This window comes from Aphelocoma coerulescens, chromosome 11 (assembly GCF_041296385.1).
Source record: "Aphelocoma coerulescens isolate FSJ_1873_10779 chromosome 11, UR_Acoe_1.0, whole genome shotgun sequence".
Taxonomy (NCBI): Eukaryota; Metazoa; Chordata; class Aves; order Passeriformes; family Corvidae; genus Aphelocoma; species Aphelocoma coerulescens.
Window position 1 is genome coordinate 494,742 of NC_091025.1, and position 17,078 is coordinate 511,819.

A 17,078-nucleotide genomic window follows, 5' to 3' on the forward strand; every position below is an offset into this window, starting at 1 on the left:
AGTGGGATGCTGGCTGAAAACCTCTTCAGGGAGGGAGGAGATGCCAAGAGGGTGAAGGAACAGCCAGAGATGCTGTTCTCCAGCTGCAGTACCGAACTCCAGGAGCACAGGTGTCCCTTGCACACCTGCGTCGCCATGCACTTGCTGAGCAGCCCAGAGAGGGGGAAACAAACAGATCTGACTGTACTTGGGCACCCTCCTGCAGGACTGAACTCTCTCTTCTCCCACAGCTGCGCTACAAAGACTTGCCAGCACAGCAAATCCACTCTTGGGCAACTTCAACTGCAGAGAATCTTCCAGATCCCCAAATTCTCCCCTGGGAGATAGAGGCGCAAGCGCTGCTGTACATGGAGATGCACACAGGAGTGTGAGTATCGATCCTGCTAATTATAGTGCTAAACCAAAGCACAATGAGGGTACACTTCCTATCAGCTGGCCTGTAAAGCACTGCACTCAACCCTGCACGCTCCTGTCCAGCTGTGGCTCCACCACAGGACCCACGACAGCCCTGCAAGGGCACCTCTGCTGCTCACCTGTGCACCTCTGACCAACAGGAACCAACAAACTTCACATAAAGTGACCTCTCCTACAACCAGTCAGGACGTGAGGGATGTCACTCAGAGCTAGCCTCATCCAGCAGCTCCTGTGGAGCAGCACAGAGCTTGGGAATGGTTGAACTCCTCTCGTAACTGAACCAAAGCACGGACTAGGGACATTCTGATCCTCAGGAAAGCATACAGTTTTGTCACTTCATATTTCCAGGGATGCTGTCATCCCTGGACGAACACGGTGGAAAATCTGTACTTTTGCCTGCAAAGCGCTGTACGGAAAGCAATAGGACCGAGTGATGAAAAAAAAAAAAAAAAAAATTATGCCACAACACAGCAATATCACCAAGGAAGAGGCTCAGGGCTTCCAGCCCACTCCCTTCTCAGTGCTGGGACAGGCAGGAGCTGAGGAATTCAGGGAGCCTCATCTTTTCCAGGGTCAGGAAAACAAATGGGGAAAGAACAACTGAAGACAGTAACCGTAAGCAGGCCTCACAATGCCACTGCCCAGACCTTTGTAACATATTTTGTACATCTACTTGAAAATAATCAGTTCAGTGTGAGTTGTTAAGCTGTGAACACTCAGGTGAACTAGAGCAGCCTGGGAATATGGAAAAACACTGGATAAAAAGCAAATTATGTAATCAAAAGGTCTGGGGGGAACCTGGAAAGACAGCAGGATCGAAATCTGTTGTCCATATTGTAATTATGTAGCTGCTGAGTGATTGAAGAGGGCTTTCTGTAACACAGACCAGGCTAGGACTCTCCATACCAGTGATGTTTTGTTTCCTCTGGCTGCCAAGGGAATGATCCCTCTGTTAAGCAGGAGGGCTCTCCAAGGAGGCTCGGATGCAACGCACACCTGGGTCTTGTGTTGATAATGCAGTTCAGACTTAGCCACCCAAACTCCTCTCTATGTGTGGAGCCTGCTCTAAGGATTTAAATTAAAATCCTACTTTTCCCCCTTATTTAGTCTTTTGGAAAAGAACCACCAGTCTCTGAAGGAAAAGCTTGAGGACTGTCTTATACCACTGTGCTCTACCCCACATCCCGAAGTCAAGGGGCACCCAGGTGTGCCAGTCCCTTCCCTTGCCTTAGCTCCAGCTGCCCCAGTGACTGCAGTGTAGAACCCCAGCAGTGAGTCAGAGGAGCACCATGGAAGTGAGCTCCTTCTGGAGGCAGGACCCAGGGGACAGGAGGGGACCCCCACGTGCAGCAAGGGACTGTTGTAATAATGCACCATGACACAGAAACCCACCCTGAGCTCACATTCTTTAATGGAACACTACGGACACAGATTAACTCCCCTTGCCTGGGATTTATTGTTTCATCCATCTCCAGGGAAGCTGTGATGGACTGAAGCTTTCCTTGTTTTGATAGCGCTTCTTTATAACTTCTTACAGCACTGCACCACCTCAACTCCCAGCAGATAACCAAAAGCAGTAACAACAATGCACAAGACAACTTTTCAATCCTCTCCATAAATTGCAGAATATCAGTATCAAAGACATAGAGGACACAATCTCCTCATGCAGAAGCCAACAGGGATCCATGGAAAAACAACAAACTCAGTTCATCCTTTGCCCACAGTCCACAGCAAGGATTTTCAAGATCAGGTGATAAGGGAGGAAGGAAAACTAAAGGATGTGTGATGGCCTACTATGACAGAATGGAAGCAGAAAGAGGAAATATATAATACTCGCTGAGTCTTGTAGGTGAAATGAAAACCAGTAGAGCCAGGGAAGCCCCCTAAAAGTGGAGCAGCCCTTCTCCAGCGGCACAGACTGCAGGGCTGGGCACCAGGCTGGGCAGCCAGAGCAGGACCTTTGAGGCACACGATGTGCATCAGCCAACCCTGAACATGAGGACAAGAGCACTGGCTGATTTCAGACCGCACTGCCGAGGTAAGTTCTTTAAGTGTCTGTGAAACACAAACAGAACACAGAGCACCACGGAAATGCCCATGAGACAATAAATAATTCTTCATTCGGTGAAAGCTTTGGATTGTATTAGACAAAGCCTGGGGCAATGTAATGAAAGAGGAAGATAAAAAGAAATGGAATAATTACTCACAGAATGAGGCAAGAATCCTGCTGGAAAAATATGTATGGGACTACTTATAATTAAGAACCAAAATAATGTCTGCACACAAAGGCCTGAATTAAGGCAACCTGCTGCTTCCTATGTTCTAGATGGTTGTGAGGGCTCCGTGAACCCAACGGACACTATTGTGTCCTAAGAACTGTGTACAGAAATTCACACAATTGCTCCTTGCTCCACACCCCTGAGCAACTACTCTGTAAGGAAAGCCACCAAGTTCTTGGGGAGGAGAAGCCTTCCAAACACAGCCTCCTCCAAATTTGACTGAGAGACCTCTCCAGTCCTTGGGCATGCACTGGTTCCCAGCCCACCTGGTTTCCACCAGGAAGGACACATCAATGACCCACAGCAGTCCACAGCAGCAGAACAGTCTGGCTCATGCATTCCATACATGGCCTCCGAGCAGTCTGCAGCCTATGAACGGTTGGGTTTGCTGCTCCATATTTCCTGTGTATATCTAAAACTAATTCAACTGTAGTATAATTCTGCAGAGGGATCTACAAGAGAATAGAATGGCTCTAAGCATTAGCTGCAGCTATTCCCTCCAAGACAGACTACAGCAATGGAAAACACGGAGAGTGTAGAAGCACACGGAGGCAAACAGAGCAAACCGAAGATGATAAATGTCTCTGCTCTTCGGTGCTCTCTTTGTTCATGTGTATCTGCATCTACTGGCATTTGCTTTCACAGGTACAGAAACCCCTGGGAAAAAACAGGCCCACTATTTACTGGTTTTAGCCATTCTGGCTCGGCAATCCCAGTGGACAGTCTGCAGAGACACACAAAGGGTAAACGACAAACACTATTGGAGGCAGCACTGATCGGCATTAGGAGGGTGTACTGACCACTGCAATTCAAAAATAAAATGGAAACAACAAAATCTTTTCTTGGGAGCAGTATCCGCTCACAGCAGAAAGCTGTGAGAAGGTAAGAGATTTCTGAGCCCTGTTTATGAAATTGCAGGTGTAACTCCAGTTACTCCAACTGCTCCAAAATTCTCATTTCTGTGACTACATGAGATTAATTTATCTGCAAAAATACCTGCTTGGGGTTAGCATATGCTACCAGGAGGTCAGTCTGCAGGTTTCATGTCCGGATAATCCCCCTGCCCAGCCCAGAGTCAGACACTTTGATAGGTCTATTTGGGCACTGCAGTGCATGCACTGGAAAATCCAGGCAGGTCAGAGCCAAGGAGGTGTGAAAATGATAAAAGCAAAATTCCTGCTTTGTGGGACCACGAAAAACACTCACAGGCAGCCAGACGTGTCTGTAACACATACCCCATGACATGAAAACATCATCTGCATGACTCCAAAGCCTTTAAATCTCTCCCACCTCTGGTCACAGCATGCTTGAGAACCTGCTCTGGGACAGCAAGTCCCTTCTCTGAGGGACTTCCAGCATCTGGTCCCTTTCCAGCACTGCTGCTAGTGGTCAAAAGCCAAAGCTAGGTACTGTCCTTCTGTGCCTCCTCCCACAGGCAGGTCCTGGGCTCAGCAGTAGGTACCACAGCACATGCACCCTGCAGCCACCCCCGAAAGTACAACTGGGGCCCTAACATGACACACCTGCAGGTAACCCCAGAGTTACAGAACGGTCCCATGAATATTGGGGGTGAAGTGAAGGAAATCAAGAGTTCTCAAACTGGTACACCCTCTGGCTTTGTGCTGGAGAGGAAGGAGGTGTGTCTCACCTGAAGGCAGCAAGGTGTCACCCCAGGAGAGCTCCCTGCTCTTCTGCTGCCCCTGCCTAAAGACCCTCCTTCTTCTGGCACACATGTGAGGACTGCAAGAACTCTCTGGGCCGGCTTTGAAGAACATAAAGGAAGGCTGACCCAAACTATCAGGACCTGCTGAATTAGGAGTTTCTCTGCAGCACAGGCTGGGGGCTGGATGGGGACAGGGGTGTGAGGAGACCCAGCGGGAGCCAGACAAGGGGACAGGCACAGCTCCTGCAGCTGGCCAGAGACACCTGCAATGGGCAGTGGAGAAGCCCCACTCAGATGGGGCAGCTCTCACCTCACGGAGGGCAGGGAAGCAGCCACACACAGAGGGACCCAGGGGATGCAGCGGGACCCCGGGAGCTGCCCCTGCCCCGTGGGGGTCCCCGGGGCTGCCTGAGCCCTCAGTGCGGGGCAGCCCCGCGAGCCGTGGGCGCTCCGAGGCAGCCGTGGCCACACGCGCCTCGAGCGCGGCGCCGGAGCCGCAGATGCCGCGCCGGGCACCGGAGCTGCAGCGAAAACAGTGCTGCTCTCCTTCCCCACCAAAACCCCTGGGGCCACCCGCGTGCGTGCTAACCACAGCTCTTTGAGAAGCTCATGTATTTACAAACTAAGGCATGTTGAAATCAAAGGGGATACCATATGACATAATTCACATTAAAATGTCAACAGGCTGACAATTTATAGAGTCAATCCACTGGAGGTGGGGAGAACTAAGACGTGGTAATTGTTTAATTCCCGCTTAAACCAACAGCAGCTTCACCTTCAAAGCAGCACCGCATGCACGGCCTCTGGCTGATGTCAGCCCTGGTGCCAGCCTGGCCCTTGGCCAGCACAGAGGCAGTGGCCTCAACCATTCACTGGCACCAAGCACGGGCTGGGGACACAGGATGCTGCTCTGAGGAGCGCAGCTCCAGCCCACCCCACGGCACATATTCACTGTCAGCACAAGGACAACCTGTTTTTCAGGAAGGCAGAGTCCCTCTGGTCAGGGCACTGGTGTCCATTTCCACACCTGGGCACAGCACACCTCCTCTGGAGGGGACACAGCGCTCCGAGGGCACTGGTGGAGGAACTGGCTCACCCAGTGCCTGGCACTGCATGGCCCTGACTCTGCTAGGACAGGAAAACACCACAGCAGTGGAACAATGAAAGCATGGAGTGTCCCAGCCATAAACCCCCTCGGGGCACACGTGAACTTTTTATCCCAGGTAGATGGCAGCAGCTTTGCCCACATCAAATATGCTGCGGTGTTTTGTGAGACACACCACCAGAGCCCTCAGCCCGCTGACATCCCCTGCCTGTGGACAGGCTGCTGGCAACGTGTCTTGCAGCTTGCAATAAAGCATAAGGTAGGCAGGAGAGGGAAACGTGCACCACTGGGAGAAATTTTACCTGGATAAACCGCAGCCAATAAATTTTCTATAAATGCCAGCTAATGCTGTCCCTTGGAGAGCACTGGGCAGGGACTGCCGGGCTCCAGAGCCCTCAGCACAGCCTCGCTGTCTGTACATAAACAGTAACACCTCATTCTCTCTTCTACCTCATTAACTGAAACGCATTAAAACAAGTGTGCACTGGGAGCAGCAAATGAGACTGTTAAACCAAGCTGATATAATCCTCATCAGCTGTGGGAAATGAGCACACATCCATTACACTGAATCAAGCCGCCAACTGCGATTCATCGAGGATGTTGAGACCCCAGGAAGATGCTCTTCCCCCTCAGCTGTACCAGGCAGCTCAACCACTGTGCCTCTAGCACTCTCTCATGGGGCATTTCCAGAGTGCTGGGGTTGCATTTCTATTCCAGCAGTTCCCCCCAAGCAGAGGGCTGGGGGCCCAGGTCTGCACTGCAGCCAAGTGCTGCGTGAGTCCACTTTGTCCAGAAGGAATCTGCTCAGTGAGATGCAGGGAACCATCCGACTCCTCTAGTATCCAACCAGAATAAAAGGCCAAGGCAGCAGAGCAGATACACAGAACATGGGACATTTCCCAATCCCAATCTTCAGTGGGGACATTCCCATGCAGCCTGATGGGATCTGACAATAGCAGGGTTGGCCTCAGGTGATGGACACACATTTGCACCCTGCCCAAATGGTACCAGCTTGCAGAACCGCACAAAGTGGGAAATGTACCACAACATCCACTTACAAAGCCCCAGCGCTGACACCACTGTGGTGCCATGGCTGTTCCCATTCCCCCAGCTGGCAGCCAGATGCATACAGATGCTGAACTAGGGGAGTCTCAGCAGAGGTGACAAGAACACAATGACCACTGACTTTCAGCACACAGGACCAGCTCCACACAAGGATATGGAACTGCTCCCTTCTTCTGGGGGGCCATCAGGCCACAGCTATGCCTTCATGAGAAGAAATGTTCAATTTTGCCTCTCCCCTGAGGAGGCAGAGCAGGGAGCCCTCCTGATGCTGCAGGAACCAGACAGATCATATTCACATCAGACAGATAGACAGCACTTTGTGCCCTCCACTGCCTTGGGTCTGAACTGCTGACCTCACTGGAGCAGCTCAGGTTTCCAAACTCTCTTTTCCTCATGCCAAGCAGAGCTGATGAGGCAGGATGGGGTACCCTCTGCCTCGCCCCCCAGCCCTGTGGTGGGAGGAACGTCCCCTCTGCCTCAGCCCTGTACTTGCAGCAAGAATGTAAACAACCCCTTCAATCCTCACAGCTGCTATTTCAGACTTTTTAACTCAACACAGCTATTACATGGCATTTCCCCCATGTGCAGTCTGTGCACAGCGCAGCCCAGCCCAGGCTGCCTGGGACTTGCTCCTCCCTATGGAACAGGACACCCTGGGGTCTCCCTGGCAGCTCCCAGCAGCCTGCGCAGGCATTTTGAACGGAGTCCATGAAGTCTGTTTAACCAGCATGATGTGTGCAACAGAATCACAAAGAAACAGGCATTTAAAGTGACATCTGTTGGATTAATTAGCTGTGTAATTAGCCTCCCCTCGGTGGAGACAGGCTTTGTTACTGCTGCCTGAAACTTCCCCAGGTGATTCTCTTTGTATCCATCCTTCCCTGAGCACAAGGAGGAGCAGAGTGGGTCAGATGGGGCTGTATTGCCTGAACGAGGGGCAGGAGACAGCCCAGAGGCCGTGGGGCAGCTGAGGGGCAACAACTGGGTCAGAGAATCCCAACCACCACATCTATGTGGTGGAACCCAAACAGGAACATACATCAGCTTGAGCAGGTCTGCAGGTTTGCCCAGAGATCAAAGGCAGGGATACAAGTCAGGCATTTATGTCCTACCCAGTTAGATCAGAACATCTCTGTCTCCTGCAACCAGCTCCTCACCTCCCTGGCCTGCGAGCCCAGAGCTGACACAGGGGGTTACAGCAGGCTCAAACAGCTGAGGGACACATCAGCCACTGCACGTCTACCTGAGCCACGGCCAAGTCAGCAGAACAGAAAAATCCCGAGGTAATCTCTAGGACAAAGCAGAAACCTGGGATCCTGGAATAGCTGCACTGCACGGATGGTTTGATGGCCAGATGCAGGTACCTCCCTGCTTTAAAGCAGAACAAGAGGGATGCTGAGGGGGGACAGTGTGCTGGGCTCTGCCCTGCAGCCCTGTGCTGGGGGTACCTGGCCTTGCCTCTCTGCCAAAGCTACCCGGAGCCAAGGATCTCCCAACAGCTGCAGCCAGGCTTACCAGAGCCTGTCCAACCATACCCCAAAGCACAACTTCCAGAGAACCTGTTGCACAAGTGTAACATTGCCTAATTTGCCTTGCAGAACTTGGCTACACATGTCACAGCGCAGGGGCAGGATTTTTAGGACTGGCAAGGATCAAAAGTCCATTATGGTATTAAGTTATGTATCATGCATACATTATTTATGGTAATTTAATGAATTCCCTATGAGATAGCAAACACAGAACCTCCCATGCTGCTTCCATAGCAATTTTGGGGACTTTGTTACAGCAGTTTCTTTAGGAACAGCTCAGTTAAAGCTGGAGAAGGACAACACAGCATCCTGCAGTCCAGTGCACTGGCACAGCCAAACAGAAACCGGCAGTCCATGCCAGGTCACATAGAACAGGTTGGGGAAAGCATCTTGTGGGCTCCTTCCCAGCCTTCAAACCAGCCCCCGCCAGAGATGGATGCTAATGAATGCCCATCCATTATTTAATGAGGTCGTCGCCAGCAAGACTACAGCTGCAGAACTGGTTCTTGGCCAGGGCTGATACCCAAGGTACTGAAAACATGACCCTGCCCAACCAGGAAAGCAACTAAGAGCATTCTGAGGGCTTCGAGGCATATCACCTGTGTTGAGGAATCCATCTGGTCCAGGTAGCTGGATTCAAGACACAGACTGAAATGCAGATTGAGCTCTGGATAAGGCCACAACAAACAGGCCCGTTACCTGTCCTGGACAAACATCTTCTCAGCTCTCCTGACTGAACCTTCCCATGGCAGAGCTAAATCTGCAGGCAGGCGAGTAAGTAGATGCCTACCACTCTGCTCACAGCAGCTGATCACCCAGAAGACAATGCCAGTCTTTTGGATCTGGACCAGCATCTCTCCCTTCACACTCTCCTCTGCAGAGCAGGGACCTCCCGCACCAGCACGGGAGGGACAGAGGGTCACTGACAGCTTACACCACCAAGGCAAGGTCTGCCAGAGCTTTTGTCAGCAGCCCTGCACCAAGGCTGTGGCCAGAACCACCTCGTTCTCTCCCTGAACATCCCAACAACAAGCATCACCTGACATGGGAAAAATTCCTGCTTGGAAATTTAAATACGCATCCACACGTTCCAAAATTACCAGGATAAAAGAATGAACCACAAACACAGACAGAACAGGCAGCATGCATGGGAAAGGGTCAGATGCGCACCGACCTTTCATCAACATGACACCTTGTTTTGAGATGACACCTGAGGCTCAGAACAGCTCTGCAAGACCATCCCCCCTGCCCCGTGCTGAGCTTCTGTCCCTGCCAACCCATAGCTCTGGGTGAATAGGGAGAGCCAAGACCCACTCCTGCTGCTCTGCCCACGGGCTGCTACAGAAGCCAGGAAAAACTCAGCTTACATAGATTTGATTAAAACTTGACAAGGTGTTTTTCTGTTTGTATTTCTTTTCTTGTGTTCGGTTTGTTTAGTTGGGTTTTGTAGCCCATTCTCACAAGTACTTTGAATTCTACACCCTGTCTGACTGCGGGCTTTTAGCTCCATGTTTTGGGGAGCTCCTGGTTCCTGCTGTGTGATCAGGGCTCCTGCTCCAGCTGCACTCTCACTCCTTTGCTATTTACACTGCTTTTACAGGGTGGTTTCTTTACTAAGCTGCTGGCTGCACATGGCTCAGCACTTACTGGAAAAGTGTTGAAAGAAAAACCTAAGTGACAGAGGCCCATAAATAAAACATAGAGCAAGCAATGCTGTGTGCTCTCAGCAGTTCTGATTCCAGCCCTTTCAATAAGCAGCGCAGAGAAAGGGTGAGTTCTGTGATCCTCTACTAGCGGACTTTGGTATTCAATACCTGCAGGAAGGTAAAGACATCTTTTAATGCCAGGGTGACACCATGGAGGAATCCATCACTCAGAGGAACGTGCAACCCCACGAGGGAGGTGTCTCAGAGGGTTAAACTGATACTGAGAGCTTTTTATATCAAAATACTTGTCAATCCCAACAGGACTGAAAGTACCAGATCGTAAGGGTCTGTCCTTCTCACATTGGCAGTTCATAAGCTCCTTTCATTATGAGTTTATCCAAGACTAGTGGATGCAGATTTAAATTAAAGGTTTTGGAGACCATCTTTAAAAACAACTTTGTAGGGAGACTTAAATGAGTATTTATTTCCCTTGTGAAGCTGCCACTGGAATTTGTCTTAAACCTTAGAGGAAATCAGTTTAAAGTCCCTCATATGCTGTAATTTAAATAGGCTTCAGGCACAATTTGTGTTGCTCAAGAGTGTAATTCAGAGCTCTGACGCTGCATCTGTATTCCAAGAGATAAACTTGCAAAAATAAAGCCAAAACACACTGAAGGCAGACAGCGATGAAATCAAAGGTTAACAGAGCTCTAAATCTCCTAATGAGCATGACAGACTTTCTGTGAGCAACTTTACCCCAACAACCTTAAAAGGCAGAGATGGGAGGAAGTTTGTGACAAATATCAGAACCCAAACACGTCTCCTTTTGCCCACGACATCATCTGGGTATTTCAGAACTGAATCAGCCCAGCTCCTGGCAGCTTCAAGTGGAGCTCTCCGGCAGGTCTGTGGCCTGGAGCTGGGCTGCTCACCAGAGCTTTCCTACACTGAAGTCCTACAGGGAACATCTGTCAGCCAAGTGGTGGAATGAGAGGACTCTCAGCTCGACCTTACCGCAGAATTATGGCAAGACTAACTCACATCAATGCAAAAGCAGCAGTATTTCATTGAACCAGCAATTTCCAGAGCACTGAAAATTATGAAATACACAAGTTCTCCTCCACCCTGGATTCCTGGGTCAAGCCAACTTCAAAGTCAATGGTCTTTACCCAAGTCATTCCAGCCATCTGCCATTCCTCCAACTTTCTCTGGTATATTCTAGGGCTTTTTTTTAAGCTTTCCTAAAACAAACAAAGTTGAGCACAGTATTGAACCATGAGATGAAGTGAAGACGTACACAGCTCACATATTGTCCCCTTGCCCTTCTGCTTCCCATTGACCATTGAGGCAATGTCTTCAAAGAGAGTGGCAGTAATTCCACATCTTGCTCGCAGGAAGAACAATTTTAACCCCCTTTTTTTTGTTTTCTTCTTTTTTTTTGCATGTGGGGAAGCAGCAAGCCTAGCCCCCCTCCTCTCCTCACCCCCCCCCGCCTCCAGCAGGGCTGTCTGCCCCCCATCCCTCTAACACTGTGACACCAAATTCCATCAATCATTTCCTGTGGAATCACTTGATGTAAAGTTCTTCTGCAACTGTCACAGCTTTACTTCTAAGCGGTACATTATTTTTACCTTATAGGTGATTTTTAAGATTGCTTTCAACTCCATGTTATGATCACTTACAGAAACCTCCTGTATCTTTCCAATCTTTTTTCTCCATCGTGGAAAGTTAGGCCTTCTATTTCTCATCCTTCACCTCCCCACCCATGCCCAGACCTCTTCCCCAGTCTGTTCACGAAGAACCTTATCAAAGACCCTGGGAATCCCTTGCCCATGCGGACCAGCCCAGCCCTGCCTGTAGCCTGGCTGACTCCTTCAAACAACTGAAATGCTGCAAGAACCTCTCTTCCAGAAGCCTGCTTTTCCCCTTCCTAATCCATATGCCTACTAAGACTTTTCTATTACAGGTTCTATCAACTTGCTGACTTAATGCTTTGCAGCTTCTGGCCCATGCTACTGCCAGGAGCCTCTGCCCCCTCCGGTGGGGTTCCTCCAGAACTCTTCAGAGTGGAGTCCTGCTAAGTCAGTGGCTTTTTCCTTCACGGTTCCTCCACATGAGACCACTCGTCAGGATTTATCCTCCATACAGAGGTATCTTTCAATTCTGCTCTTAAACACATGAGAGGAATCTGTCCTCCTTCCCCCCCCTCCCCCCGTAACACAGGCCTTCTTCCTTTTCCCTACCTCCACATGTGATACTTCCCTATTTGATCACATTCGCCTTTCTGTAGACTTTGGCTGGGTTCCCCCCTGCTCTGTTTTCTCAGGGGTTGTTACATTTAACACATACACCTAAGGTGCTTTTTGGTAACTCCTCTGTGACCCACACATATATCACACCCTTTACTGTATCTAACAGTAGCTCACCCATTTTCATGTAATTTTAACTTCAAAGGTAGCTACTATTACAGAAGGTACTCTTTTTGTCTGTTTCTATTATGGAAGGGCATTGAACTTGAATACATTGCCATCATCATCATCATTCTGTAACTACATCTCATACAATATTCCATGCACCCTCTGGGATTAAAACTTTTTGGGGATTTTCCAACAAGTTTCTTTGAGAATCCTGTGGCTGGCAAAGGAGACACAAGCTCCTGTGGGAGAGGGATGATGGGACAATGCTGCTCTACAGTGGAACTGAGGCCTTCTGCTGGGTGTGCAGCTGCACATCCTCCTTCCCTTCCCACAGGTCAGCTTTGCTTCTGTCCGAGTCAGCACAGATCCACAGTTTCATCACCACTAGCACCATGAGCACTGATATTAAAGAGTCATTTTCCTGCACACTCTGCATCTCTAGCTAACAAAGAGCCTCTATGCATGGCACTATGTAACCCAAGCCCTCTCCTTCAGACTCCCTATTCCCTAAAAAAGTGAACTCAGCACTTGGAAACACTGAAAAGGAAGACACTGAATGAACTCATTGAAGGCACTTGCTGGCAGTCTGGCCAGCAGCGTGTTTCTTGAGTAGTTCTTTGTTTAAACTTCTTCTGAGCTGCACATTCTGAACTAGATTGTCAGGAAGTTGTAGGAAATGTCCAAACCTGGTTCCTTCTCAAGCAGATTAATTCCTTCTAGAAACTCCACCTGTGCAGCAGACACTGGGAACTTGCGCCCAACCTCTTCCAGCTGTGTGGAACACTGCTGCTCTGCTCCACGCCTGGTCTCAAGCTCTGCGGTCACGAGGAGACGAGCCCTGGTTGCTGTTGCAGGGAGCTGCACTTGTCTCTGCTCACAACCAGCCCTGTCACCCAGCCCAGGCTGCACCATGTCCCTCGGGCTGTCCCAGCTATGGGAGGAAGGGTCTTCAAACCCATACTCTACCTCAAGCCAGAACACCCATCTCAAAAATGTAATGCCATGCATTGACAATGGTGCTCTTGCTTTCCAGGGAGTTCTTCAGGACAGAAATCCCCTCAGTCACCCAAGGTGGTCAGCAGTCACAGGAGAGGCACAGGCACCATGTTCCCCCAGCAAGTGCCAGATAAACAACAGGATTTCCGGTTTAGTCACAGAATTTTAAGGGGACAGCAAGGAATTGGGAGAACACAACAATAAACAAAAGGCTAGCAGACCTTTCCAGTTTTTTGCCATTCCTCTCCCCTTACCCCTGATGGGGAAGGGGCCTGATGGAAGCTATTGCGATGTGCAGGACAAAGATGGCAGCAGAAGACCAGACCTTCTCCCCTGGCACTGGGAACGTTGCAGGAGAAGACTAAAAGGTTCACCCGACTACAGACTGAAAGTGTCTCCAGATCACATTTTCTGGCAGCAAGTAACACTGACAGAAGTGGCACTTGGGCAATACAAGCAGCCAATAACATGTGATTTAGGAAAAAAATGGCAAAAGCAGCAGAATAAGGAGGATTGTGTGTGATAAGCCCAGTGTGTGCTCTCACCCAGCAGCATCTGGAGAGGATTTTCTCCAGCAGGCAGGGAAGAACTCGATTACATCCAGTTAACTGTGCTCTAAACTGATTATGCATGTGCCAGGCTAATGGATTACATTAGCAAGAGGAAAAATAACATCCAATCAATCTCAATTTACTGCAGACCACACCAAGGCCTGAGAGAAGAGGAACCATTCTGTGAACTCCCCCCGCTGCCACCGCATCCCTTCAGTTATCAGCAGAGACATGGCGCTACAGCCGCTCCAAGGACCGGAGAGCTGCGCTGGAGCTCGTCTGATCCATGCCTCATCCAGAGAGAGGCTTTTCCACTAAATCAATCCCTGATTCCAGCTACGCTGAAGCAAGATGCCGTGAATCCAGCCATCCACCAACCTCTGCTCCAAGCTTTATCCAGCCATACTAGAAGGCCAATATATGGAGCATCCAAAGGAATCCATTATTCTGAAACATGTTATCCTTCAGCTGGTGTTTCACTGCTGTTGTGTCGGAGGCAACACAGGGCTGTAGCAGCACTGACAATTTCCAGGCCTCTCACAAACCTGAAAACTGACAATTCCTCTTTGCCTGCCTAAGGAAAACATCCTAGGAATCTTTATTACAAGAACGTATGCCTGTTCTCCGACACTGGTAGGATTGGTTTTTTTCCCTTTCTTCTTTTTTTTTCCCCTTTTCTTTCCCCTCAGTGAGAGAATTCTAGTGTCCCAATTGTTTTGCCCCAGTGGAACCCACTGTAGATGAAGGGCCTGGATAAAGAAAACTTAAAACCTTTGCAATACATACTTAACAATATTACGTGTAAAAAAATCATAATATAGCTTTCAAACAACTCTCTGTACCCCAAACTGACCTCCACAGAGAAGATTCAGTTCCCTCAGCTGGGTTCTTTAAGTCTCACTGGGGCTCTCCCGCCCCCAGTTTACAGGCTGTGTAACTCTCTCAGGTCTCCTGCACACCAGAGAGCAGAGGTTTATGTGCAGACCTGATCATTTCCAGAGCCAGACTCCGCTGGGTGAGGCTGGATCCCAGCTCAAGATGGAACAGTCGCTGTCACAGCCATCCTGGCCTCAACAGTAAGCTCTGAGAAACAAAACCCCGCTCTGAGCAGCGCCCCACCAATTCCAGGTAGGTCCAACAACCACAGCTTGAGGTAAACCTTATATGATGCTCCTAGCTATCTCCTTCCTCCCTGAATTTGCTGGAATTGTTCATTCCTCGGAAAAATCCAGCAGTTTTGAAAATGTGTCTACACTGTGATGTGGGTAGGTACTGTAGAGCTCAATGTCAGGTCTTAAATTCCCATTACATAAAGAAAAATTTTCAAAGAAATAATTAAAAAGCACAAGGTACACTCCGTGTGTATATAAAGAAACCTCACCACATTTGGGAGAAAGCAGGAAGAAAAGGATGAGGACAGAATGAATATAAAAAAACCTGTGAGAAATGAGCAGACGAGCGGGAGAGCACGTGTGAATGGAGGGGATGCGGCTGCTGAGATTTATGGCAATTCGTACCTGATTGTTCATACTAAAGCTATTATGGGATGATTAGAGAAAAAGGTGAAGCTTTAAGTCCAGTGAAAATCAATAGAAACGTCTGGAGCAATTCTGCTGCACGAGTGAAAGGACTATTTACTGTATCCGGAGCTCCTCTTGGGTTACAGCCCACAGGGTTCGGGCCAGCAAGGGGAGGGGGTTGGGGATGAGACGAATGAGACAGGAAAGAGATGATGGTTATAATGGTTATAAAGACAACACAGAATGAGGGGGGGATGGGAGGAAAAGTAAAGACAACAAGATGGGAGTGACAGCCCAAATACCGCTGTGGATGAAAACACGCAGTGCCTCCAACGTGCACGGCCGCGCACACATTCACGGCTCCTCTTCAGCCTCCTCCCTTTCCCAGCCTCCAGCAGCACTTTGCTTACAGATCCCAGCGCTGATGTACACAGAGCACAACAGCACTGCAGCAATGGCCCCTCCATCTGCCCAGTGCCACGACCAGCACACTGACCACACTGAAAGCCTTCAAGCACCACAAAGTGACAAACTCGTATGGGAAAGAGCCAACAAACCACAGGCAAATGCCACCTTGCACAACTTTTCAAACAGTGATTGTTCAATTACTGTGCAGAGTATCACAGCTGCCCTGTCGTAAGACACCGAGCCCCCTCTAAAGCACTGTGGCATGAACATCAACCGGCCTGAAGCCTGGACAACCACAGTCACTAACAGAACACAGGCTGAAGAGCTGCAGCATGAAGTGGGATTGGATCCCAACGGAGAGCTCTGAGCAGCTCATCTCCAAAGGGTCAGAGTCCACTGTGGTTCAACATAGATTTTCCTTGGAAAATGAAAGAAGACAAAGCAGAGCCAACCCTTACCTTATAAAGCTTCAGGCTGGCCTCATGCCTCGAGTTCACGGTGTGAAGACGTAGCTTCTCCAGACTGTTGGTGTAGTAGTCACACGCGTTGCATTTCAGATGGACTGGGTTCCCAATGGCCACGCACTTGAGCCTCCATTCGTTGGCCTTGCCCCCCTCCTTGATATGTGCCACCAGCTGATATTTCTGCACGTGCTTGTCTGTCTTACAGTGCAGCTGGAAGTTGGCCTTGAGCTGTGTGTTGTAGCGGCACAGCTTGCACTGGTACGAGTCCCCCATCACCGCCTTCCACTCGTCCTCAGGGAGGCTTCGCTCCACGTTCATGTGGAGGCCCAGCATGTCCAAATTATCTGTAGTGAACTTGTTGCACACAGCACACTGGAAGAGCTTCAGTGACGGGTCATTCGTTTGCGTGAAACTTTCACCCAAGTTCATGAGCTCCTCAGACACCAGCTGTCCACCACCCAACCGCATGTCCAGCGGGATCTCGCCACCCACTGCACGAAGAAAAAAGGGGGAGGAGAGGTCAGAAAGGCTGAATTCTTGCCAGAAGATAAACACAGAGCAGAACATAAGCCGCTCCCAAGTGCCACCTGTGTACCCACAAATACACAGCGATACCACACGCAGCTGTCCCTTCGCCCACTCCTCCGTGTTGCTGATCTGTACCACAGCTGACGAAGAGTCATTGCAGCCAGCGTAGAAGGCTGGGAACAGACTACAATCACCCTTGCTGCCCATTTGCTGAAGGATCATCCAGCCCTCTGCCCATCAAAGGTGGTGAGAAAAACCCTACAGACTTTGAGAGGATGAAGAATTCCATAGCACCACATTGAAAGTTTCTGTGGCCATTTCAAGAACAGCGTTAATACTTCATTCTGTTTTTTCTTGCCTCCCAGGAGAAGCAAATGCTACCTCATGCAGTAGCTAAGCACAGTCTCTATCACATAAAACAAAGGTCAACAGTCACAAGCCCAGGTGGTGGCTGCATCACAGGGAGGTCACCGCACAGCTACCACAAGTTGGC

The 17,078-nt window shown here is 49.7% G+C and overlaps 1 protein-coding gene across 2 annotated transcripts in view; it reads right to left on the reverse strand.

Annotated features, from left to right (window-relative positions):
• ZFHX3 (zinc finger homeobox 3) overlaps positions 1-17,078 on the reverse strand; it is a 127,013-nt gene that overhangs the window by 64,161 nt on the left and 45,774 nt on the right. For both annotated transcript variants that reach the window (XM_069027140.1, XM_069027139.1), the window contains exon 3: positions 16,052-16,548. In XM_069027140.1, coding sequence (XP_068883241.1) covers positions 16,052-16,548 — 497 coding nt within the window. The remainder of the gene's footprint in view (positions 1-16,051; positions 16,549-17,078) is intronic.